The sequence below is a fragment of the Podarcis liolepis genome (assembly GCF_965112155.1).
Source record: "Podarcis liolepis genome assembly, chromosome: 4".
In the NCBI taxonomy this organism is placed as follows: Eukaryota; Metazoa; Chordata; class Lepidosauria; order Squamata; family Lacertidae; genus Podarcis; species Podarcis liolepis.
Window position 1 is genome coordinate 58,175,471 of NC_139558.1, and position 24,644 is coordinate 58,200,114.

General features: G+C 39.9%; 1 protein-coding gene across 3 annotated transcripts in view; it reads right to left on the bottom strand.

The window, feature by feature from the left end:
- NCAM2 (neural cell adhesion molecule 2) overlaps window positions 1-24,644 on the bottom strand; it is a 198,116-nt gene that overhangs the window by 37,912 nt on the left and 135,560 nt on the right. For all 3 annotated transcript variants that reach the window (XM_083500344.1, XM_083500346.1, XM_083500345.1), the window contains exons 10-15: window positions 20,733-20,920; window positions 19,423-19,519; window positions 15,296-15,469; window positions 7,644-7,763; window positions 5,492-5,613; window positions 1,735-1,915 (exon numbers count right to left, since the gene is read on the bottom strand). In XM_083500344.1, coding sequence (XP_083356470.1) covers window positions 1,735-1,915; window positions 5,492-5,613; window positions 7,644-7,763; window positions 15,296-15,469; window positions 19,423-19,519; window positions 20,733-20,920 — 882 coding nt within the window. The remainder of the gene's footprint in view (window positions 1-1,734; window positions 1,916-5,491; window positions 5,614-7,643; window positions 7,764-15,295; window positions 15,470-19,422; window positions 19,520-20,732; window positions 20,921-24,644) is intronic.

Below are 24,644 nucleotides of genomic sequence, written 5' to 3' on the forward strand. Positions count from 1 at the left end.
GGCATGATCAGTGGGGGGAGACAACAGAGGTCACCACCACCCTTTTAAGGTTCAAATGCAGATCAGGTCTTCCATCAGGTCTGTTTCCAGGCCCTACCCAGCAAGATTTTGAAATCTGATTTTCACATCATTACTAGAATTCAATTTTTATAATTCCTTCCAAGTTTGAAAATTCATTTGAATAGTTCGTGAAAATGTGATTGCAGGAATTACCTAGTGGCCTATAGCTAAAAGAAACTTTTGACAAAATTTCACAGGGAACCAAACACTCAAGTCAGAAGTCAGGCAAACAAGGCACCATTAATATTCTTCAGATTTCTAATTAAAGTACCTATTGGTAACTTTTGGACAACCTGATCCCAAACAGTCATGGAAAAGAACAGGGATTAGGGAAGCTGTGGCTTCTTGGATTTTGTCAGACACCAAACTCTCATCAGCCCTGTGTTTAGACATGAAGTCCAACAACACCTGGATGGCCACAAGTCCACCTCTTCTGGTATGGAAACTTGTGCCATGGCAGCCGCAGAATGACCAGCATCATATGCTATACAAGTGGGGCAGATGTCACCTGACTAATGTGCTTTCAAAAATGCCTAGCATGATCTTTTCTACACTATGATCCCAGGGAGGCATTGCCACTCCACCAGACTTTAATATTCCAGGCAACAATCTGCTAGCAACTGCACCATCATCTCCTTTAATGTCACCCTCTAGGAGCCTGTTGTTTGATGCATGCAGTACCATGCAGAGACTTCTTCTAAGTGCTACTGCAACAAAACCAATTACTGCTAGGTGGATGTAACTACCAAACTGTAGACCGTAAAATTGCAGAGATATGGTAAGTGATTTCTTTTGAAATAGCGACCTGTTAGCATATGTCAGCGCATAAAACCAACAGAATATTGTAAACCTTGTAGCTGGTGATTTTGCTAGTAATAAGGAAATAGTCATACCAGTAATAAGCAACTGTGTGCCATTTGAGATATACCATTTGTAGTGCTATAACTGTTCTTTGTTCTGATGATTTTGGCAGCAAAATTGTAGCGGACCGCCCACACTAGCTGTCACATGTTGCTGCTTTTTTGGAGGCTGATTGCTTCTTTCCCCACTACCCATACCAATGGTGGGATGGGTTCAGACTGAGAAAAAATCTGTGCCTGTAATCAGACCCCTTCCTTCACCTTGTGCCTGAAACCAGTGTAAGAGTTATGAGACTGACAGACCTCTTGCATCCACACCTGATGTTCTGGAATTCTGTTTGTGAGGGAGATTAGGCAGGAGGAACTCTCTGAGTTTTTGGTCTTGGCTATGGACAACCTCCTGTCAAAAAAGGCCAAGGAGGTTAAAGAAGTACAAAGCTAAAGTGGCTTAAATCCCACACCATGAACAGTACCTAGAATGCATGGAACTGCACAAAACACCACACAATGGTGTTCCACACAATGAAAAGATTGCAGAAGAATTCCAGATCTTTCACAAATGTCAGAAATTTTGCTGCAGAAGAAAAAGTGGTTTGATGACTGCTGTGCTTTGGAATAGTGATGAAATATCGCTGCCATGTGGAAGCATGTAGAAAAATAAAGATAAAAGCCCCACCAGTTATAACGCTACAAACGGTATATCTGGCAGGGCCAGAAATGTTGAAGATGTTTAGAAAATATAGAAAACCAATTCTCCACTAATGTTAAAATAAGAGCAGAAGTAACTGTTAGTAGTATGTTAGAATTAACTTACCTGTAATTATATTGGGCTTTGGTGGCATGATGAATTCATATACAGCTGGTTCTGAATATCCCAGTCTGTTGGTCGCAGTAATTTGCACTTCATAGACCATTGTCCACTGCAACGGTTCTAGAATAATTTGGTCTTTATTACCTTGAAACTTTTTCACTTCCCATTGGTCTTCCTTATCTTTCTGTAAAAATGCAAAGAACAGTCTAAATTGTGATGAATTTAGTCCTTAAACTGAGTACAGTTGAAAGCAAGTCCCAAACTACAACATCAGTCATCTAATATATGACTGTACTTTCCTATTAAGCATATAATAAGCAACTGACCAGGAGCTGCTGGTATGGAGAAGTGGTGTTGTGTTGTCCCCTTTCAGACACTAGTTACTGCTACTTGCTGAGACAGTGTAGGAGTTACGTAGGGTTTGGCTAGGCTCTGTAGATGTACTTGTAGGAGTTTTGGATTGGCTGCACTGATGCACCCACACAGCCCGGACCTCAGTGCTACCCTGCACCTTCTATAAGTGGTAGCAACTCTGCAATGACTTTGCTGTTGGGAGGGCTCAGCACTGCCCCTCCATACTGCATGTTCCTGGTACAGCCCTGGAAAGCCTCCTTTTCTGGAAGCTACCTTACTTGGAAGTGAGGGTTGGAGGGAGAAGCAGCAGCCCTAGCTGGAGAAGGGATGGGGGGAGGATTTCACACTATATTGGGCAACCTTTTGGTCTGCATCCCCAAGCCTTTCAATCCATGCACAGAGGTTCATCTTTCTCCTTGTGCAAAACCAGTTCTCCTTCCCATTTTTAGGTTGTGTGTGGGTGGCTTTTGAGGTTGCCTACAAAACAGGAACCCTTTCTCATATCTGTCTGAAATCTGGCAAGTCAAATTTCTTGTTTAATTCCAAATAGATGGAAAAAGCAGAAGATACAGATAGTATAATAGCAGCTGATCTTCCAATGAAAACAGTTGGAAACAAATGAAATAATAGTGAGAAGAACTAATGAATAACAAAACATATGAGGTTTTAGTAACAAAAATGAATGTAATAATTAAACAAACAAATTCTTGCCCATCCGTATAATCTAGAGTTCACTGGTACAACACTCTGAGGAAATATAAAGTACAGAAAGGCTTGGGGAAAGTAGTAACAGTTATTTCCTCTGTAGTAAACCACTACTATGGCACAGCATTACTCTCAACAAAGCATTTAAAGCAATAGCTTCTTTCTAAAGTAGCATTATATTGGATGAAATTATATTTTGTGTGTGTGTGAGAGAGAGAGAGAGAGAGAGAGAGAGAGAGAGAGAGATCTGGGAAACAGTTATAACTGTCAGAAAACAGAAGCAGACTGGAGCTCCTCAGGGCCTCTGCTTCATAAAAGACAGTTAAGCCTTTTCTTGATCTAGTTGCCTATAGGTAGCAGCAGGTAGCAGTGAGAAGAAAAGTCTTATACTTCCCCCACTTACTTATATCTATTAGGGATGAGAAAGAAATTTGATTTTGCACCCGTATTAATGAGAAAATACCTTAATCACACTTACAAAAAAGCATGTGAACCAAAACACAGCTATCCTTCAAAACCAGGACTTCCCTGAATTTTGTGATGTTCTCCAACCAAATAAATAAAGGTAAAGGACCCCTGGACAGTTAAGTCCAGTCAAAGGCGACTATGGGGCAAAGTGCTCATCTCACTTCAGGCCAAGGGAGCCTGCGTTTGTCCTAGGACAGGCATGGCCAAACTTGGCCCTCCAGTTGTTTTGGGACTACAACTCCCATCATTCCTAGCCAACAGGACCAGTGGTCAGGGATGAAGGGAACTGTAGTCCCAAAACAGCTGGAGGGTCAAGTTTGGCCATGCCTGTCTTAGGAAGTGGGTGGCACTGTGGTCTAAACCACTGAGCCTCTTGGGCTTGCTGATTGGAAGGTCGGCAGTTTGAATCCGTGCAATGGGGTGAGCTCCTGTTGCTCTGTCCCAGCTTCTGCCAACCTAGCAGTTTTAAAGCAAATAGATGCAAGTAAATAGGTACTGATGTGGCAGAAAGATGAATGGTGTTTCTGTGTGCTCTGGCTTCCATCCCGGTGTTCCATTGCACCAGAAGCGGTTTAGTCATGCTAGGCACATGACCTGGAAAGCTAACTGTGGACCAATGCTGGCACTTTTGGCCTGAAGCGAGATAAGTGCTGAACCCCACAGTCACCTTTGAGTGGGGTCCTTTACCTTTACCTCCAACCAAATAATGTATACAAAGCACATGTATTGGATAAAGTGTGCATGAAGTGCATATATTAGAAAATGTAAGATACAAAAATGCATCATAGTAGGGAAAGCTGCACAAAAATGCGCATATCCATTGAAACTGCATACAAAAATGTGGATATTAAGAGAAATTCACAACTTTTCATGAAGGTTTTTAAATACATGAATAAATCACAACTTCCTGCAGAAATGTGGAACACTGAATTTAAGATTGGAAACTGAGATAAACTGAAAATTACAGATTAACCCACCCTTATATAACATATGTATCTGTAAGAAAGAAATTCAAATGAATTTATTAGAACGGAAAGAATGTCAATCAAGGTCAACTACAATTAAAACATACTTTTCACTGTAAAAAAGCCCATTTTTAATGAGAAACTAGCGTCACAATTTTCTTTCAAGAGCAATTAATGTAAGCTGGATAATACATTATTAAATAAAATCATTTGAATACCACAGGAAAACACCACCAAGCAAGGGTTGGACTACATGGCCTACAAGATATCCTCCATCTTAGTTCATTTATTCATGTTTTATGGAAATGCTCCCATGTTTAAAACTTTTGGAATTGAGAATTTTCCATTATGGCTGCAATTACAAGCCAACCCGTTTTTCCAAATCCTGCCTTAACTCTATTACCTTTGGACAAAGAGTTACATTCAACGCTGCACCATAGAGAACTAGTAGGCTTCTTACTGCCCGCAGCACACTTAGTGATAGCTCAACAATGGAAGAACCAGACAGAAATACCCCTGAACATTTGGGGAAATAATGTATTGCATATAGCAATGTGGGAGTGTCTCACTAGACCAGGCATAGGCAAACTCTACAACTCCCATCATCCCTGACCACAGGTCCTGTTAGCTAGGGATGATGAGAGTTGTAGTCCCAAAACATCTGGAGTGCCGAGTTTGCCTATGGCTGCACTAGACACAGGACAGCAATTAAAGACATCAAGAAAAGAGACACCTTTCAAGAAACGTGGACCCATTACTTTAACTATTTTAATTACCAAAATCAAGACCTTGCTAGGCCAACAACTCAATATTCTCAGTGGAGAGAGTATGCTAAGTGATATGTTTGAATGTTATATGTGTAAGTTTATGTCTAGAGTCAATGGATAAAACAAACACCATTAGATGTACTGCTGGATAAATGTTTAATGGTTGTTGTATTTGTATTTGTTTAACAACCAATAAAAAATGTGTGTGTGTGTTTTAAAGTGTGCATAGGATTGCAGCATACACATCCTTTCAACACACTAGTAACTGCCCCAATGTGAAATCTGCAATGGAAGTCTGAGGTTCTTGCTTGTAGATACTGTCGAAACATATTCCAGGCAGGAAGTTTTATAAATTTGCTGCAACAAGAATAAAAAAGAACCTTGTGGCAACTTTAGCAAAAACAGTCTGGGGAAAGACCTTGTGTGCTTGTAGCTTTATTTTAAAAGTTCAAAAGAAAAATCCTAACATAAGCATATTCTTGAGATTAATAAAATACTTACACTTCTGTATTTTACAATATATTCCAAAATAGGTGCTCCTCCATCATCTTGCTTTGTTATGCTAAGTTTAAAGCTTTTCCCACTGCCTGGTTGTCCATGAATAGCTGGAGGGCTTGGCTCACCTAAAATACAAGATGAAAAGAGATATGCAATAATTCTATGATGTAATTGTTGCATTTCATTTATATGTGTATTTTTAGGTTGCTCTCATGTTATTTTACAGATGTGAGTTGATCTCAATCAAATGAAGAAAGTGCACAATTTTATTGGGAAGCTGGTCTTAAGCACCATTTACAGATATCACTGAAACAGTAATTTCACATAAGGGAGTATTTACAATTAATGAAAACATTGTGTTATATTTTGTTTGAAAAATATAACTTTAACAACATATCTTTCCAAAGATTGACTGGGTTACAAAAAGACCACCCAGGGTACAATCCATTCCTGAATCTTACATGGGTAAAATTCCATGTGTAGGGAGGTAAACCAGTGCAGGATCTGTCTCACCACTCTTGGCTGACTCATGGCTATGGCTGCATTAGCATTATCTACGCACCAAACAGCAAATCACACAATGCTCTCCTTCTAAAATCTCTGGCCTGTGAGTTACCAAGCTCTGTTTATGCAATTTATTACAAAAACACAGACTAGAAAGCAACCATATATTTTCTGTTGCAGGACAGGTTGAAGAAATTGAAGCAGTGGAAAAAGGGACAGCTTGCTTGTACAAGCTGTTGCACAGCTAAGCCAATTGTACTTTTAATGCCTTGAGAGGAGAGAGATGTAAATTAGGAAACCGTGTTGCTGTTCCTTTTGTTCTCTCATGTGTTTCCAACCAGAAGCATTTGTGCCCCACTCCCCATGGTCCCCTATCTGAACTATGTGAACAGATTAGAAATCTCCATATGTTCATAGGGAAAGGAAATGATTAATAAAAATTGCTTTCCTCACTGGTATGCTGCAATAGAAAAGGTAATTGAATTTCATTTTATTTATGGAATATTACTTTCCCACAGCTTGGAAAAGTCTTTAGAGAACTTAGGTTTCAGCAGATACCCATTAGTTACGTGAATGGTATGTACCTGTAATGGATATATTGTGTATATTTGGAAGAAGTGGTAAAGAGCGTTTTGTTTACTTTATGTGTATCCCAGAATGAAACTGTTTTCCTGCTATGTAGCCCAGTGTACCAGAAGGTAGGCACAGGATATAGCAAAACATAACTCACAGATGGTATGGGCTCATGGTCCGCACACCATGGATTTAAAACACATTTAATATACTGTTACAGGTTTCTGGGTGCCCAATACCCTCTAGATTCCTGGGTGCTGGGGTTTAATCAGTGTGCTAAGAATTAAGGTGAGCTAACAGTGCAAAGGGACGTGGGTGGCACTGTGGTCTAAACCATTGAGCCTATGGCTTGCCGATCGGAAGATTGGCGGTTCGAATCCCCATGACGGGGTGAGCTCCTGTTGCTAGGTCCCAGCTCCTGCCAACCTAGCAGTTCAAAAGCACGTCAAAGTGCAAGTAGATAAATAGGCACTGCTCCGGTGGGAAGGTCAATGGCGTTTCTGTGCACTGCTCTGGTTTTGCCAGAAGCGGTTTAGTCATGCTGGCCACATGACCCGGAAGCTGTACGCTGGCTCCCTCGGCCAGTAAAGTGAGATGAGCACCGCAACCCCAGAGTCATTCACGACTGGACTTAACGGTCAGGGGTCCTTTACCTTTTTTAACAGTGCAAAATGGCAGGCTAAGCTTCTTGTCCAGTCCAGGATATTGCCTGGGGGAATTTGTTAAGGAGTACAATGATGCTGATGACCGGTCATCAACACATCAAAAGAAGATCCTTGGTCTGGGGAAATGGAGGTTTCCAGGGATAGCAGTGGGTGTGATGACCCACTGGAAAGAAAAGTCTCCCTTTAAAAACCAATGTTTTTGGGGAAGGGGAGGCATGGAACATCTTGGTGGGCTGGCCAACACAGAAGGGGGAAGTGTTGTTTTCTGCAAGTGCTGTAAATGCTGCTGGGAAGCAGAAGGAGGAAATGGGCAGAATTGGTGAAAGAATCAGCAGCAAATATGCATCCAAAGTATCACCTAAACTTGATTTTTCAACAAATAAAATTCATTTAAGAGCAAGGAGATTACTTACGAACTGGCAATGTTTGAAATATCTCAATTTTGCTATATTCTCCTTGCCCTTTTCCATTTACAGCAGCAACCTTCATTTCATATGTTGTATTAGGTTCCAGGTTGCTGAGAATAACAGTTGCTGAAAAAGAAGAAGAAAAACTTTGCTTAGAAACACACACATGAAATAGGATATAGCATTTTGTAACATTGCTGCTTCAGTTACTTCAAAAGCATTTCACAAATTTTATACTGAGAAGTTAGACAAATATGTTTTTATATTTAAGTGGGAATATTAAGTTCTTCGCCAATAGGCAAATATGTTTTCTTTACACAAGAATGCTGCTATGATAGTGCAATCAGCTTTGGTGTTATTAATGATCAAATGATAAAAATACATAACAATGAACATGTAACTATCTATGTTCCACGAGATTTGTGATCACAAGTATACTGTAGGATGAGGGAACTCAACACATCTAAGTAAACATAAAAATTTCATGAGCACATGTTCAGACAATCACACCATGTCACTATCTCAATCAGTGTTGTATAGTGAAGGAGAGTGTGGTTGTCCTGGAAAACTGCAAGCCTGAATCCAATATAGAAATACATTTTAATCAACAGAATAAAAGTATAAGTTATAATGTTCAATAGATAGCATGGGGGAGGGGGAGATGATGACAATTTTCAGCACAAAACAAGAGTCAGGTAATTTCTACTATATGAGTTGTGACTTTTTACAGAATAATTTTGATATCAAGTGTTTAAGGGAAATAAAATAATGTTATTGTCTGATTGTTGTCAGGTTTTTTTTTTTAAAAAAAACAAAAACACAAAAACACTGCAACTAAATTGTGTATGGATGTGTAGTTCTTCTAGCAAGCAAAAATAATTTTGAAGCATGCCATCTTTTCTCCCCTTCCCTTTCTTTAAAGACACTATATTAATTTTCATGCAGGAACTGTCTCACTAACCCAATTACCTCAGTTTGCAATACTCAAATAACAACTCAATTCATAAATTGTGAGTCAAGAATCACATTATAAATGTCACAAAATAGCTGAAATGCCAAGTTGCACTTTCATAATAAACAATTTGTATGCTAAAGGTTAAGACATATATGATAATTAAGTATTGCATTATACTTTCTTTTAAATCAATTTGAAACCTTAGGAGGTTGCAGCAACAAATAATGGGAGCTTCACATTTCCCTATCAAAAAAAATGTTTAGTTTCTCTGAAATGAAGCAGCAATGTTTTAAATTGGGATGAAGTGGTCTAAGTGGTGAGTCCTGGGAACAGCTGGCTTTATAGCCAGAGAGCAGACCTTAGAGCAAGTTGTCCCTCCGGTCTGCTCCCCAAGCAGCCAGCATGGCCAGTGAAGCAGGAAGTGATGTCCTCCCCTGGCCATGCAGGGACCAGAAGATCAGACTGCCCCAGCCAATGGCTGCCAGACCACAATTGCTGCTCCTCACCAGGCTGGCAGTAAGAGGTCCTTCTGTATGAAGGTGAAATTTTGATCTGCCCGGAATTTTAGAAGCAAATTTCCATTAGGATTTTGGGTTGCCTTATCTACTTACCTTTCCGTGTCCCTACAGCTAAGCTCAGTAACTACTGAAGTGCATGCTGAACCATGGCCCTTCTTTATTGAATCTGGTTATGCAAGGACATTCAACTTCTACCCCTTTTAAAAGTCTAGCGAAGCAACATTTAAAATCAGAAAAGAAGGATGTGGAAAATAGGGAAGAAGTGGAGAAGGAGGAGAAGAAATCTTTCTACCTTACATTAAGTAATGAGAATAGCCACCTTCCCTATGCAGAAACAGCAAGTGGAAAGATATCCCATGGTTCTACTGCATACCCTACTGCAGTAACACAAAGTTCTGTACCATTCCTTGCCAGATCCGCATACCCAATCAAGTTGCAAAATAGTCCCCATAATGTAGGGTTGCCATATTTTAAAGAGCAAAAAAGAGGACACATTTGCCGACTACTTTTAACTATGGATCTTATGAAGACTCTCATTGTAAATATCCCTACTTTATGTAGACTATAGAAGCTGTGAAATATTTCTACGTTCTGTAATTTTCAACAACAAAATAAGAATATTCAGTAATTTGCTTATTTAAAAAATTACCCTCTATTTTTGCTGTATTTATTGTAACAATGAACTGCAACTGTTTGGCTGAAGAGAAAAGAGAAAAACAATTCTCCCCAACACTTCAGTTAAAATTGCTACAGTGGTTACAGAAAGAGGCTGCTTCCCTTACTTGTGGCTATTTGTGGCATGATAACAAGGGATCTGAGGGGAAACAACTGTTATGGCCAGGGCAAAATTAATGCAACCTTTATAACAAAGGGGTTAAATTATATCCCAACAATCAGGCTGCCACACTTGCTCATATAATCAAGAAAAACAAACAAAAACGACCTCCCACATAGCAGACACACTCACACTAACCATGAACTGAAAAAGGGACAATGAACTTAAAAGAGGGAGCCCCAGACAGACTGTACTTCACAGTGAAAAATATAATAATAATAATAATAATAATAATAATAATAATAATAATGCCCCTCACATTTATACAATAATTCATAAGATATTAAAAGCTTCCATAAACAGGGCTGCCTTCAGATGTCTTCTAAAAGTCGGATAGTTGTTTATTTCTTTGACATCTGATGGGTGGGTGTTCCAAAGGGCAGGCACCACTACCGAGAAGGCCCTCTGCCTGGTTCCCTGTAACTTTGCTTCTTGCAGTGAGGGAACTGCCAGAAGGCCCTTGGAGCTGGACCTCAGTGTCTGGGCAGAACAATGAGAGTGGAGACGCTCCTTCAGGTATACAGGACAGAGGACGTTTAGGGTTTTAAAGGTTGGCACCAATTGTGCTTGGAAACGTACTGGGAGCCAATGTAGGTCTTTCAAGACTGGTGTTATAAGGTCTCGGCGGCCACTACCTGTCACCAGTCTAGCTGCTGCATTCTAGATTAGTTGTAGTTTCCGGGTCACCTTCAAAGGTAGTCCCATATTGAGTGCATTGTGGTAGTCCAAGCGGGAGATAACTAGAGCATGCACCACTCTGACGAGACAGTCCCGCAGGAAGGTAGGGTCTCAGCCTGTGTACCAGATGGGGCTCGCTCATCCTCACACTCATGCCCAGTTAGAAAAACTAATATTCACACCCACTTATCCCAAACACCTGCACACTGCTGGTAACAGCAAACAAGATTAAGTTGAAACCCAGGGCTGCCACTTGCAGCATACCAACACTGAATCATCCATGGGCAGTCACATACCCTTGAGCTCACCCCAGGAAGCCCTGCAGGATTCCTTAATAGCAACACTTGGTCCCCTTTAAAGGGGAAACACACACACCCCAAGGAAAGTGTGCCTGCAGGAAGCCAAGCAGAATGTCTAACAGCAAAACTCCCTCTTCCCCAGCAGTGCCACATGTGCACACACACAAACACACTGGAGTCTCCCTCTCACAGGCAGGCAAGCAAGGATTATGGAAAAGACCCTTGAGCCTTGAGCCAAACACACACACTCACACAGGCAGGGTAAAGAGGACCAGTACTCTTCTAACACGTTCACTCACCACTACGGACTTCAACTCCCAAACTCTCCCCACTCCTGACGTTTTGCCTGATTTTAAAAACCTGCCCAGACAGACACTTTAAGCTAGAAAAAGAGGGCAGGTCTGGGAAAGACAGACAGATGGCAACCCTACCATAATGGACACACATCCCAGAGTTTGATTGTAATATACACAAGATACAATAGCAGAGCTATTTTGCTAGAGGAATATGAAAACCAAAATAAGTAAATAAACTGGGTTCAATTTGGCATTTGCTCCTCCCCACTATAATATCTTCTGAGCAGAGTTCTTAGGCAGGAACGTACCTATGGGTTGATTAAGCTGGCCTGCGCCCTTGGTGCTGGTATAAAATCATACGTCTCCACCCTTGTTAGGAGTGGCTAGGACCCCATCTGGATTCACCCTGGGTTGCTGCTCTGCTGCTCAAGCCATGGGGGGGGGGGATATAGCTGCTAGGCATGGGCACACCTTTGCCAGGTATACCTCTGTTCTCAGGGAACACTTCTGCTGGCCAAATGTGACTGTGGCCAACTCCCCCTCTCCTATATCTATCTGCCAGTACTACTTCCAATACTATTCCAGAGGGTCTTCCAGAATAGTCTGGCCCTCCACTGAGTTGGTAGCCTTTCAAAGACAAAATAAGTCTTGGAGTCCACAGAATATAAAGGCTGGATCCAACCCACTCAAACCTCGAAATGTTGTCAACCACAGGCCATGGAATGAGGTGGCAGGATCCTTAATGAAACATTAAATTGTTCATTTTTGTTATATCTGCACATTTTCTCCCCATTGTTCAGTGGCATTTCTTCAGCCCAATTAAATGCACCAACCAATACTTTACACATTTAGTTCTGTAAGAGCCAGAAAATAGAACAAAACATTGTTCATTCTGAAGCTACTAAACACTATGTATGATGGACTTTGTATGAATGGGTTTTAATTAGTATGTTCTACGCCCTGTGTTATTTTATTCAGCAGCTTTGTTTGGTCCAGTAAAAGAAAAGAAAAGAAAGAATGTTATCATATGAAGGACCAGTTCCAAAACAGTCTGTGAAGTACTGCAGTTATAATTAAATGCATGCTATATAAATAGATGTGTAACAAGTAGAAAGCTTAAAATTTTACATCTGTTTTCAGAAGTTCAGCCTCTGGGTAGAGAAAGTGAGATTATTCATTACAATGAACGTTAATGCTGCCATCACATAACCATTAGAAATCACATTGTTAATTTCTTCATTTTACTAGTTATTTTAGGATATGTGTATCATTTCTGACACCACTAATTCTCAGTCTTTCAGATTCCATTTAAAGTTCCTATGTTGTAATAAAATAAAGTCAAAACGTAGCACCACACAAATACAGCATATTATGAGAAAATAGTATGTCTGAGGGACACACTAAACTGAGATACAGTGGTACCTCGAGTTAAGTACTTAATTCATTCCGGAGGTCCGTTCTTAACCTGAAACTGTTCTTAACCTGAAGCACCACTTTAGCTAATGGGAATTCTTGCTGCCGCAGAGCCAGCAGAGCACGATTTCTGTTCTCAACCTGAAGCAAAGTTCTTAACCTGAAGCACTATTTCTGGGTTAGTGGAGTCTGTAACCTGAAGCGTATGTAACCTGAAGCGTACATAACTTGAGGTACCACTGTATTGATAAAACACACACATTGTGGCTTGGGTAATAAACAACTTATTATGCTGAACAACCTCAAATGCTATTCGAGTGAACTGTCTCCAAACTACTTGAATATATGGTGTGAGCCTATAGTCTGATTTAATCAAGAAACTGGGAGTGTAAAATTCTACGCAAGTATCCACTATGCATGAAGAGTTACCTTTATTTTTAGTATTAAAAATGTTTTCAATAACAAAAAGAAATTTGAAATGGATGTAACAGATATGCCACAGTTATCAAATAATGCATACTCTACAAATACAAATATTTGTGAAGTGTCAAACATAATATTGCCCATTTTTTATCCAGCAATTATAAAAGTTTTAAATTCTTGCATTAATTTATAGCATTAATTATGTTAATAAATGGCTTTCCCCAGTCATTTTTTTCTTTGCAGGTATACATATTAATTTCCCATGCTTTGCCTAAATAATTTTCATGGCCACTAATAAAAACATTACAGGCATTATAATTCTTCCAATGTCTTTAGCTATCTCAAAACACAGACAGGCTAATACAGGGAGATACAGTCCTTCAGACTGTCTGGACCTTGCCTAAATATGTATAGCCACTATATATTAAACACACAAACATACCTAAAACTACCACCAATTTTATTAATAATCTAATCATGTAATCCTGCACCCATTTACTCATTAACAAACCCCATTAAACTCCCACATGTAGAATTATGCTGCTAGAGTACTTAATATAAAAACAAACAAACGCCATAGGAAAGCTGGGCCAATATTTCTCTTGGCTCATAAATTTTAAAGTGTGCTTGATATATTTCTTTATATAAAATTCCATAAAATGTATATCCACGTGGAGAGGACATTTGTATTTGTGTTCACTTGACTTTCCCTCTGTCATTTTCTTGTCCAGGTAATGCAATTTCAGGTATGCAGGAGTTAAGTGTGGCACCCCCCCCCCAAAAAAAAATATCACATATACTCTTATGGGGTGTGAATTGGCAATGACTAACCAGAAAATATATATTGGGGTCATAGGTGTCAACTTACAGATTTGAAAATAAGGGACCAGCAGCCTCGAAAATAAGGGATCAGCAGCCAAAATAAGGGATTTTAGTCAACCAGCTGAAATACGAAGATAAAAGAGACCAGATAATTTTGGAGAGCAGCGCCGCTTTTTAGCCCTTCGTTTGCAGAGGTTGCTGCTCAAGATACCAGCTGATGAAACACTGCAACTACAAGCAGCAACCACTTTTCGCGCAAAACCAAGACCAAGCTACAAAGATGCTGCTGCAGTTCTGTATCTTTTCTCTCATGTTCCATCTGCAGCTCTCAGTTCCATCAGGCGGGGCGGGAGGAAGGGGGGGGAATAGCGCCCGACGTAAACCCACAGATCAGACCATCTATGATAGTCTACCACTACAAATCTATGGGAGAAGTGCTTGCGGTCCTTCCTCCGCTTTCCCCCTCTATGGTTAGCCCTTGGAACACCTGCCCACGCCTCCGCCTCCTCATCTTTTCTCTGAACTGCTTTCTCTATGGTTGCCCTCACTCTCCTCTCATGGCTCCTCTGCAATTCATAGGCTGCACCAGGTTGTCCATCTCATCCAGGTCCTTCGGCGGCGCAGCTGCAGTACGGCCTAGTGGGAGCAGCAGCAGAGGAGAGGCCCCAGGCAGAGACGCTCAGTTCAGCGGCCGCGATGAGGATGGCGGCGGAAGGGCCCGAGGCTCCCGCCAGTCCCGGCAGGGAGGGGCTCCTGGGGGCCAAGGCTGGTGAGAGGAGGCTGGAGGGGGGCGGGCCGGGCAGCCAAGCAACACAGTTGGAGCCTGCCTCCTCCCTGGCCGGCAGGGAGGGAGGGAGAGGAGCTGCTTCCTTTGAAACCCGGGAAATTTAAGGGACATCATCAATAAAGGACAGCAGTGGGACATGGCGCTGGGATAAGGGAGTTTCCCGCCACATAAGGGACGGTTGCCAGCTATGATTGGGGTCATAATGAAACTGTCATCCTAGTGTGTTGTAGTTGTGAAAGGAAAATTCTGCTAGGAAAGAAATTAAAAATAGTGTGGCTATATGTTGAATAATGTGTTTTAGTCACCATACCTTAGGATTTTGTAGATCTGAAAATGCTTGAGAAAAGTCAACCTAATAGTCAAGGGGCTGGAATAACTCTGCTATGAAGAACATCTTGCTTGACGACAGCATAGTAAATCTTAGTGGTTAAATTTTGAAACTTTATTACACACTAAAATTACCACAACTATTTAAAGATGACTATATGTGTTCATTATCTAAAACATGTTAGTTCCCCATTAGAGAATGTGCTCTCCCATGTAATACCATGGACAGAAATGAGCATTTAACAAGTATTTTCCTTTTATATTCATATTATGAATTATCCCCATTTTTCCCGTTGCAGACTCACTCTGAACTCCATGAGAAAGAACAACTTTCCATGTTTCCGAAGAGACTTCTTTGACATCCACTTGATAATGATGGATTGGGACGCCCCCATGTGAATCTGGTTTATTGAAAGAGACTTTTGCAACCGTCTGTGAGATCTCTATAATTTTTACTCCATGTGGACTGGATGGCACATCTAGGGAAGTGTAAGAGATAAGTAACTAGAAATTATATTCCTTATCAATAAAAACATAATACTGTGTTCAGCATCTTGAGAAGAACATATTATAAAATGTGTACTGATGTGTCTTAAAATGTCAAAACCACATTGCAGAAACATTAAATGATATTCTGTAGCTAATGTAACAGCAATAAAAGAGTTACATGGTTTCAGCTTGTTTATGGTAGCATGTTAAGTTTGTGCTCACGTGACTTTACCTCTGTCATTTTCCTGTCCATGTAATGCAATATAATAATAATAATAATAATAATAATAATAATAATAATAATAATAATAATAATAATAATAATAATAATAATAGGTTTCCCCAGCCACTCTGGGTGGCTTCCAATCGAATATTAAAAACAATACTGCATCAGACATTAAAAACTTCCCTAAACAAGGCCGCCTTTAGTTGTCTTTTAAAAGTAAAATAGTTGTTTTTTGCCTTGATATCTGCTGGGAGGGTGTTCCACAGGGCAGGCGCCACTACCGAGAAGGCCCTCCACCTGGTTCCCTGTAACCTCACTTCTTGCAGTGAGGGAACCGCCAGAAGGCCCTCAGCACCGAACCTCAGTGTCCGGGCTGGATGATGGGGGTGGAGACGCTCCTTTGGGTATACAAGACCAAGGCCGTTTAGGGCTTTAAAGGTCAGCACCAACACATTGAATTGTGCTCGGAAATGTACTGGGAGCACAATTCCCCATCTAATTCCATGCCAACTCTAACCATCCTAGATATGGATGGATGACGAATTCATTTAAAATGGATCTGTACATGGTTGGTGGTTCCAACCTGACGAAGCTCTACACACATCAGACTTCTCTTGCATCAAGTGCCAGCTTATATCTGAGCCGATGCCTTGTCAGTTTTGTTTTGTTTTTAAAGAAAAGGTTAATTGCAAAGGTTATATGCAAATCTGAATGAAAAAGGTATATTATATATATGCCACATATAGAAGAGTCAAATATTAGGGTGCAGTAAAGTTCACCACCTCATGTGACCAGATGCTACAGATGATTGCAATAGGTTATTCTTAAACTGCATTGTTAAAGAAACAAATAATTCATCTCCTGACTCAGTTTTACTTGCTGTTAATTAACCTTTAGAGTCCTAAACAGCCTGGGACAAAGCCACTTGCTTTGCCCACATGAAACAACCCAAGCTTCAAGATCAGAATCAGACGCCCTGTTGTCTGGACCATTATCGGCTAAGACCTGATTGAAGTGTGCCTGGGAAAGGACTTCTTCTCTTCTGTATTTAGATGGCTTATAAAAACATTTTTATTGCAAGATGAGCTTGATGACCAACAGAGCAATCCAAAGTCCTGCTGGGCTCATGCTACCAGGACAGGGGGGTGGCTTATCTTTCTCCTCCTTTTTGCATTCTCTTTATTCTCCTTCTTTTTCTTCTTCCTTCTGTAGTTCTCCACCCCGTGGATTTTCTTCCCATTGGGAGCACAAAATAATTAAGCCAGCTTGAGGAGGGAGGAGGAACGTTGGATAAACAGGATTCAAAACATTCTTCAACACACACCCTGTTGTGTTTTCTCAGCCATTAGGTAACTGATGATGGAGAAGTAACAGCAGTTGGTTCTTTCCTTAGCCCAGACACTGGAAGGACACTGAACTGCCTTTCCAGGGACCATAAAAGTGACCAGCGTCTATGTCGTTTATTTGTTTGATGCTGGTTTTTAATGTTGCTATTCAACTGAACTAGATAGGAATAATCTACCAAATATATATTTTCCCCTGCAACTTTTTTTCAGCATTCTGGTTCATTAAATCATAAACCTTAACAATATACATCAGGAAAGTGAAATAAGGTTGCTGATTTTTTTCTTCACTGGCCTTTATAGTGGCCTTAACAAAATGGGGGTTTTCAAATACAGGGCTTAATATATTTTCAAAGAATTGCTGTAGTACAGAATAAATGTTAAACAAATCACATGCCATGGATGAAAGATGCTAATGTATTCTTAAAACTGCCATCCTTCCCCTTAACACAAAACTGTTATATTAACAGGTATAAATATACATTTCTAGGGGGTGCAGTGCTTGTGAAATATTTGCTTGGCAAACAGTTTTTCTTTGCTTTGAGTAAATTTATTGAGCTGCATAACCCATTATTTCTTCAGACAAAAATGTTCTGCAGCAAAAATCCCCCAACTCTTTGTCTTGTAAACTTCTCTTTTAAAGAATGTATTAAGGGCTGTTCTCATAAAACTTATAAAAGAAATGTTAATTGCTTATGAAGGAGGCACAGTGACATTTAGCCAGCATAATCAACCTTTAAGAATTGCAGAACAATTAGAGCAAATGAAGTCAGAGAGAAAGCTACGTACATAATCACCACCTTGCAACTATCTGGCTTTGTAATGAGATTTGTGTCTTTGATCCACATTCTTCACTGGTGTAAATTACTATCATTCCAGTCATGCCTAGTCTGCACCAAAAGACACCTAGATTTATGTGCTGTGGTGTAAAATGTGGCTAAAATAAGTCACAGTATGTCAAAAGCGGGCTAGAATATTTCTTTATAGGCATGTAAACCCACTGCAATAGTGGGTTGTGCATCTCACTCACCCTGCACCATTTGCCCTGAATTACTGATGGTGAGTAAACATGCTTAGGATTGCAGCGTTAAGGGCCCTCACTGCTACAGTTTGAGAATTTCTGGTCTAACCATGTGTAACCATTATTGTACTATGTATATAAAGCTTTACTGTGAAATGCTGAGCTTGGGTTAGCAGGCTCTGATGCAGGAGGAGGAGGAGGAGAAACAGAGGGAGCCTGAATGCTGGGAACCTGTCAGAAGAAAAGGGAATCTTGCCTTTCCACCCCAACGTCTGTTGCTTGGAAACAGGGAACAGGGATGTCACCTAGAACCAGATGCCATGTCTGGAGACTGGAGCTGACCCACCCACCCTGTCGTAGCACACACTTGCAATCTGAACATTCCTGTGAGACGAGTGAACATGTCACACCTCATCTTGGTGGGCAGAGAGTAGAAACTTCTTGAGACATTTCCGTTGCTTCCACCTAGTTCTCAGCTTTTTGCCTTGCACTTGAACTCCTGAACTCTTGTGTCTGCTGCTAAGCCTTTACCATAATTTGCCTGAATAAATATATCTTTCTTGCTTACAAGTAAGAGCCCTTATTTGCATATTTTGGGGTGGGAGCCTGGACAGTAGCAGTTATTGACATATTGATGTTTTTGAGGGTGGGAACAGAAATTTTAATTATGCCTATTGTTGCTAACCATTTTGCTTTCTCATTGCCAAAAGAGCAGGGCATATATGTAGTAAAATAAACAAATAAGTATTTGAAATAAGTTATAAAGAAGAAGGCCTTCAGTGATATTCCCTCTTTTTCCTCTTCATATCCCACAGAGGCCTGTGAGGCTTGCTCTCATTCACTTCTCTCTGCCCATCTCTAAATCACACACACTGTTCAAAAAGCTTAATAATTTCATTTATTCAGGCAAGTGTGTCTAGCTTAATCATTGTATGCTCTCGTGAAACACTTCGCCAATCAGATTTTAGGGCCAATTATATGATCCAGTGTTGTTATGGTTTAAAAATTATATGTTTCCACTATTCATAAGCTATATTGAGATTTTCACTTCTACACATTAAGTAGGCTTATACATTCTTAAGTATATTATTTATCCATTTTTCATTAAAGTATTGCTTCTCATGAGCTACCCTGAAGCAGTTTACAATATGTAATATATATACAAAAAAATAGTTTAAACAAATGCATATATAAACTTTTTTTAAAAAAACCCACAAATTTATGCATGCACACACACTTTCAAACAACAGCGCAGATAGCCTAAATTAAAGTCAGTACAAGCTGGGATAAGTACCTCCATTCAGTAAGTTTGTTGAAATAATATATAAAAAAACAACAAATATTTTTACTTACCAGCTAAAGCTAATATATATTCTTGATATCGTGTTCCTATTCTATTGGTGGCTGTGCAGTTGTACCGTCCAAAATCATTGTCAGATGTAGGAGCAAACTTTAGGGTCACAACAGGGGAGGGGGGAAATAGATAAATACAAATGTGTATCAGTCTGCATGTAAAAACAAAACAATATAATATTTAAGCAATTTATTATTATCTAGTTTTTATCCCCCCCCCAAATAATAAAAATAATAATAATTGTGAATCTAGTTACATATCCATCTAGCAACTGGAAATGGTTAAGCATAAATATCCACTGCCATTGGATGGTCATCTGTCATGGATGTTTAGTTGATATTCCTGCACTGCAGGGAGTTGTGCTAGATGTCCCATGGGCTCCCTTTAAACTCTACAATACTAAGATTCTGTGATTAACATCAATACTGTACAAGGTTTGAGAAGGAACCTCCATTCTGGGGGCTTGATCCTGCCAACAGCAAGCACAGAATCTAGCTGTAAACGATGTCACATAGCTTACTTGCTAAAATCTGATCTGTTCTATCTCCCTTCACCTACTTGTCATGTACACAGGGCAACTACAAGGAAAAGGAGGCCCAGTTGTCCTTCTGTCCACTGTACAAGTTACTTTTGATTTGAGGTAGCCAATGTTGTGCCCTATAGATGCTGTTGGACTGCAATTCCTATCATCCCTCACCACGGACCATGCTGGTTGGGGCTGATGGGAGTTAGAGGGTACCATGCTGGGCAATAATATTGGAAAGAAACAATGCTCTAGAGCATAATTTCACCAAGTTTAGGGGCTCAGCTGCATAAACCTTGCTGGTATGTACAAGACAGGTGAGGAAGGAGGGCTGTAATGAATCTTGTCTGAGTCCTCTGCGACAATAACACTGGAACTGCACTTGGAGAGGCTCAATCCTATGCCTGTTTATTCTGAAGTCCTTTTGAGTTCATTGGTGCTTACTTGGGATAAGTGTATATAGGATTACTTATACACACACACACACACACACACACACACACACAACACTAGGAAAAAAATGACAAATTCAAGTATAGAATAACAAACCATATCAAATTATTATTATTATTATTATTAAAAGAAAGATGCCAAATCCCGCAGGGCCCTGATCTCTTGTGGGAGATTGTTCCAATTAGGCCAGGGCCACAGCTGAAAAGGGAATGTAAAAGGGAAGGGTGAAGAATCCCTCATCAGAAAATAATCTTAGTCACAATTGTAGAAGCAAAGATATTATGATTTTTTTAAAACAGTATTTAAGTTACTAACACAGGTTCAAGGTCTTACCTCTAGTATCAGTTTGCTTCCAGCACTGTGTGTCTTTAGATGAGTTGAGTTTCTTACAGGTAAAAGTAGTTTTCCTTGTCTCCATTGAATAGATGCTGATGGATTAGATAGAACATCACAACTTATATTGATGGGATTTCCTTCCCAGGAATAATATGTTGTCTGATTTGAAACAAAGACTGGAGCATCTGCAAAAAAAAGAGAGGACATATTGTAAAAGTATGTTCTTGCTTTCTTTTCAGTCAACCCAACGCTATACAAGATCCTATAGAGATTTCAATGACCAATTATATCAGTGTGTAATATATAAAGAACTACTCCATAATAATTTCTGAAATATTATTAGCACACTTCCTATTCTATTTTGTTCTCATGAACAAAATACTTGGCTTTATACTGCACTTTTAAATACATTGTGTGAGTGGGGCAATGATTACAGAAATTAACTTTACATATTAGTAAAAATTAAACATAATTAAGCCTATCCCAAATGCTCAACACACTATATAGATGCACAGTGCAAGATCAACTGGAAAACAAATCAAGCGACTTGGAGAAACAAGATATAGTTTGTTTGCTAATCTGTGAGAAGATTAGTTGTTTGTTGAACAAATCGTGGTTAAAGCAAATCATGGCTTAGTGAACATGCTTGACTGCATTTTTAGCATTGCTTGTGTTAAAACTCAATGGCAAGTAGCTATTAAAATTATTTTTTAGAAATTATTTTCAAAAAAACCCCCAACCTAAAATCTGATTTAAACTTAATTCTCACATAGCTACATGGTGTGAGCTACACATGGCACATAGCAAACAGGATGAAATCCCCCCTTTTCCTCATTAAATACAGTTTCAGGGTGGAAAAATTGTCCCTAAGCTATTCTCATCAAAAACACTGAAAACAAAGAACTGGTTACTTCACCACTGCTAAAAATTGTCACCTGAAACATCTCACCATGTCACATGGAATCAGCCAGAGTGACCATATGTGGCATTCATAAACAGAGGCTACAGAATATGCACTGAAGAAGCTACAGAAGAAGGTCAATGCCAGGGGACAACATCATTAGGCACTCACTGACCCAGCTAATTGCCTTTGCTGCTGCAGGCTGTTCATCCTTCTGATCACGCAAGAATCAATAAAGAGCATGGAGAGAAACTGTGAGAATTGGGCTCAGAGGGAAATAGCACACTACTGGACCATAGTGTGGAGCTGGGCCAAATTAAGGAAGGGGGCTCTATGAGAATGCTCACGGCTCCCCATCTTCATCTGGATGGCCACCACAAATTGAAAGTTGAAAATACGACTTTAAAATAGTGGCTTTAAAGTTGAAGATGAATGGGTTTGCAAACCGTGTGACATGAGATAAGATCCATCGAAATCAGGTAGATTCATTTTAAAAGGATTAAAACAAAAAATAATGCCCAAGGAATCACTGAATCAACAGCTTATATGACAGAACACAGTTTACTGGAAGCACCAAGCTTGGCAGCAAATTGAATTACTTTGACTTTGACACATGAAGCACTATTATGACAGTTAAATTGCAGTGCTGTCAATGGTATCTGATATGACCCGTAATTCAAAATGAAGCCAGTAAGTTCAAATGAGAAGAAGTGTGTGCTATACTACTGGTAAATTAGGCCCATATCAATAACATATATAGTATTTGATAGAATCATAATAAATTATAACTTGAGTTATAATTCTCAAGGCACAGAACCACTAAGCACTTTTCATTTCTAAGAGTTTAGCATCTTCATAGTACTGTATCAGGAATAAATGTATCTGAAAGTCTATAAGGCTTTCCTGCGTATTTGTTTAATAATTTTATTATTATTCCACTTGGGTGGAATCAGGCAGAGATACTAAGAAGTAAAAGGTGCAACGGGGAACAGTAAAACACAGCCACTTAATTCTTAGAAATGCAAAACAGAACTGTGTAAGCACAGTGTTTGTGCTATCTGGAGTGTTTGTGCTAAACTTGAGGAAGTAAAACTGCAGTGGAAACTTTTCCGCTGGAAACCAGATCATGTTCTGGCTAACTGGTAATCAAATATTGGAGCATTTCATCATTTAATTGGGATATCACACCTACATAAAGTGGGTAGTTTCTGCAATAACAGTTCCTTGTATTTAGCAAACCTATGCAGCTCTCAGCAATCCCAGCCTGCAAAGTGGATCAGGATATTTTTTTACAGTATGTATTTTTCGACAAATTTTCTGCCCAGGTGTTTTGCTTTGCTGATGTTAAGCTGAAATAATGGCATAGACTGTTCAAACAATATGTAACACCTCTGTGAATTCTCAGAAATTTGTACGCATACTTGATGAAGGCCATATTGCAACATGAAACTTAGAGTGTTTAATATATATTAAAGAAAGCACCAAATCTATATTTAATAAATTTATACCACTGGATGGCTTATATAAGTCATATAGAACACAATATGAAAGCACATATATGCTGCTGTTGTCTTTGTCCATGGAGTTTTCTTGGCAGGGATACTGGAGTGGCTTGCCGGTTCCTCCTCCAGGTGGATCACGTTTGGTCAAAACTCTCTACTATGACCTGTTCATCTTGGGTGCCCTGCTCGGCATAGTTCATAGCTTCTCTGAGTTCTTCAAGCCCCTTTGCCACGGCAAGGCACCAACTACTGGTGCTGAAGAAACTGAAATTGACCAATTCTATGAAGACTTACAACACCTTATTGAAGTGACACCAAAGAAGGATGTTCTTCTCATTATAGGGGATTGGAATGCTAAAGTAGGGAATCAAGAGATAAAAGGAACAACTGGAAAGTTTGGCCTTGGAGTTCAAAACGAAGCAGGGCAAAGGCTAATAGAGTTCTGCCAAGAGAACAAGCTGGTCATCACAAACACGCTTTTCCAACAACACAAGAGACGACTCTACACATGGACATCACCAGATGGGCAGCATTGAAATCAGATTGATTATATTCTCTGCAGCCAAAGATTGAGAAGCTCTATACAGTCAGCAAAAACAAGACCTGGAGCTGACTGTGGCTCAGATCATCAGCTTCTTATAGCAAAATTCAAGCTTAAACTGAAGAAAGTAGGAAAAACCACTGGGCCGGTAAGATACAATCTAAATCAAATCCCTTATGAATACACAGTGGAAGTGAGGAACAGGTTTAAGGATTTAGATTTGGTGGACAGAATGCCTGAAGAACTATGGATGGAGGCTCACAACATTATACAGGAGGCAGCAACGAAAACCATGCCAATGAAAAGGAAATGCAAGAAAGCAAAGTGGCTGTCCAACGAGGCCTTACAAATAGCGGGAGAGAGAAGACAAGCAAAATGTGAGGGAGATAGAGAAAGATACAGGAAATTGAAAGCAGATTTCCAAAAAATAGCAAGGAGAGACAAGAAGGCCTTCTTAAATGAGCAATGCAAAGAAATAGAGGAAAACAACAGAATGGGAAGAACCAGAGATCTGTTCAAGAAAATTGGAGATATGAAAGGAACATTCCGTTCAAAGATTACCATAATAAAGGACAAAAGTGGTAAGCACCTAACAGAAGCAGACGACATCAAGAAGAGGTGGCAAGAATACACAGAGGAATTATACCAGAAAGATATGGATGTCTCGTACACCCCAGGTAGTGTGGTTGCTGACCTTGAGCCAGACATCCTAGAGAGTGAAGTCAAATGGGCCTTAGAAAGCACTGCAAATAACAAGGCCAGTGGAAGTGATGGTATTCCAGCTGAACAATTTAAAATTTTAAAAGATGATGCTGTTAAGGTGCTACACTCAATATGCCAGCAAGTTTGGAAAACTCAGCAGTGGCCAGAGGATTGGAGAAGATCAGTCTACATCCCAATTCCAAAGAAGGGCAGTGCCAAAGAATGCTCCAACTACCGCACAATTGCACTCATTTCACACGCTA